This window comes from Penaeus monodon, chromosome 41, assembly GCF_015228065.2.
Source record: "Penaeus monodon isolate SGIC_2016 chromosome 41, NSTDA_Pmon_1, whole genome shotgun sequence".
NCBI lineage: Eukaryota > Metazoa > Arthropoda > Malacostraca > Decapoda > Penaeidae > Penaeus > Penaeus monodon.
Genome location: NC_051426.1, coordinates 3,083,212 through 3,085,711, shown reverse-complemented (window position 1 = coordinate 3,085,711; position 2,500 = coordinate 3,083,212). Strand labels below are relative to the sequence as shown.

General features: G+C 34.6%; 1 protein-coding gene across 6 annotated transcripts in view; it reads right to left on the bottom strand.

Annotated features, from left to right (window-relative positions):
• The window catches only part of LOC119598196 (signal-induced proliferation-associated 1-like protein 2), a 32,350-nt gene that overhangs the window by 20,053 nt on the left and 9,797 nt on the right, over window positions 1–2,500 (bottom strand). For all 6 annotated transcript variants that reach the window (XM_037947821.1, XM_037947819.1, XM_037947817.1 and 3 more), the window contains exon 2: window positions 1–1,352. This exon is cut by the window's left edge and continues 308 nt beyond it. In XM_037947821.1, the coding sequence (XP_037803749.1) occupies window positions 1–915 (915 nt within the window). In that variant the 5' untranslated portion in view covers window positions 916–1,352. The remainder of the gene's footprint in view (window positions 1,353–2,500) is intronic.

Genomic DNA, 2,500 nt, shown 5'->3' with positions numbered 1-2,500 from the left:
AGATGGTACACTTGATTCAGAGTTTACATCAGACTTGCTGTCTGCCTTGCCCTCTGTACTTTTGCTAGAGCGCAGTTTCTTGAAGATGGATGACTTGTCCTTGTCCCACAGCTTCTGGAACTTGGACCTGACCTTGGGGGATGTGGCTTCAGCCTCACCAGCTCCTGCCACGTTGTCTGCGGAGGTTGAGGGGGGTTCTATCCTACCGGATGGCTGGAGATCTCGCAGGATGTTGAAGAGGGTTTCTGGAGGAGCAGCAGCCACATTGATGGAACCATGGGAGCCATACTCCCTGCGCAGGGGGGATGCTGGAGGCTGCTCTTCTGCATCATGGTCCAGCTCCAGTGAGGAGTTGCTGCGATACAGACCACCTGTGCCTCGCATGTATACAAAACCTCCCCCAACCTCCTGACCTGGGCGCCCACTGCCTCCTCCCCTTCCAGGAGGCTGAAGGCTTGTGGGACCTGAGCGCAGTCTCTCATTGTAAGAGGCACGGAGGTCTGGGGGCCCAAACCTGTGCGAGGAGCTCGTCTTTGGCCGGTTGCTGACACTTAGTGCTCTCACTCTCTCACTCACAAAGCCCATTGTCCCCTGCTCACGGTTTTTGGCATCGGTACTTTTCTTGCGCGCATTCCCCCTATCACTAACATTACTGTTATTATTGTTATTATTATTACTATTGGTGATGCCACCATTCACTAATCCGTTCACCTCCACATTGTTGTTGATCACATTTGTCGTCTGTGAAGTCAGGGCCGTGCTGCCCTTGCTGCTCTTTCTGTCTCTGGGCCGCATGTACTCAGCACTCTGGTCCTGAGGGGGAAGTGGGCCCCCCCTCAGGGTCTGCGGAGGCCCAACAGAGCCCCGGCCAACGCAGGCGGCCGGACCCACGCTCATGACCTGCACTTTCTCCATCACGGAATGCCGAACCACTTCCCTAGCTCTCTTCCTGGGTGCATCTTGTTCCACTCACTACACATCCTCTCGAACTACATTCTGGGACGTTACTGGATGCTTTATCTGCTATATCGGACACACGCATTTGGCACACACCTCTGTCATCATTGAGCTGCCTCATGGCGCTCTCTCGCTTGCACTGTCTTTCACTCACCATCTCTACCCAAATGCTGCCGTAAGAATGCCTCTTGACACATGATGAATGGAAGACCGTTCAAAGGGGTTATATAACGTGCCCGATGCCCTTAATTTTTTTCCTCACACAGCACAAAGGCAATTCAACTCCTTATGGTATAACTAAGACACATCTTTGCTTTTTCTTGCCGATTATGCACAATCTACATTTCTTAATTTCCTCTTTTGAAGTCTTCCTGTATTTTCTATGTTATGATCAGCTGAAATGGTAAGTAAAAAAATTAGTACACAAGATGTATACATTATTTATATACATTCATTCATTCATTAAAAAAAAGAGGAGGAGGATAGATGGAGAATAAGACAGACATGTAAAAAAGAATAAAATAATATGAAAAAATATCAGCTATTTTTTTTTTAACAATAAGAAATACATGAACCATAATAAAAAATAATTACTATAACAAGATGCCTAATCAGAGTAATGATAACAACAACAGTAATAACAAAATATTGATAATAATAATAAACTGATCATAACAATAATGAAATGATAAACATAAAAAAAAACAATAGCAGTGATGATGATGATGATGATGATGACAACAATAACAATAACAATAACAACAACAATAAAAAATACTACAAATAATAACAACAATACTAACAATAGATATAACAATAATAATAATAATAACATTAATAATAACTGTAATAATAATAATAATAATAATAATAATAATAATAATAATAATAATAATAATAATAGTATGTCTGATAATACTGATAATATGATAAAATAAAGATAATGATAGGGATAATCAATATGATGATGGCAATTATGCTATTATAATAATCATTATCAAAAATAATTATCAAATAATGATCATTAGTAATCATAATAATAATAATAATAATAATAATAATAATAATAATAATAATAATAATAATAATAACAATAACAATAACAATAACAATAACAATAATAATAATAATAATAATAATAATAATAATAATAATAATGATAATGATAATGATAATAATAATAATAATAATAACATTAATAATAATATTAAAAATATTATTGATAATGATGATAATAATAAATAAATAAATAAATAAATAAATAAATAATAAAAATAATAGTAATAATAACAATACTAACTATAGTAATAATGATGATGATGATGATGATGGTGATCAAAATAAAATAAAAATAAAATAAAAATAATAACAATAACAATAATGATAGTATAAACAATAATAACAAACATAATAAAGATAATGATAATGATAGTAATGATAGTAATAATAATAATAATAATAATAATAATAATAATAATAATAATAATAATAATAATAATAAAATGTATATATAATAATAATAACAATAAAATAATAATAATGA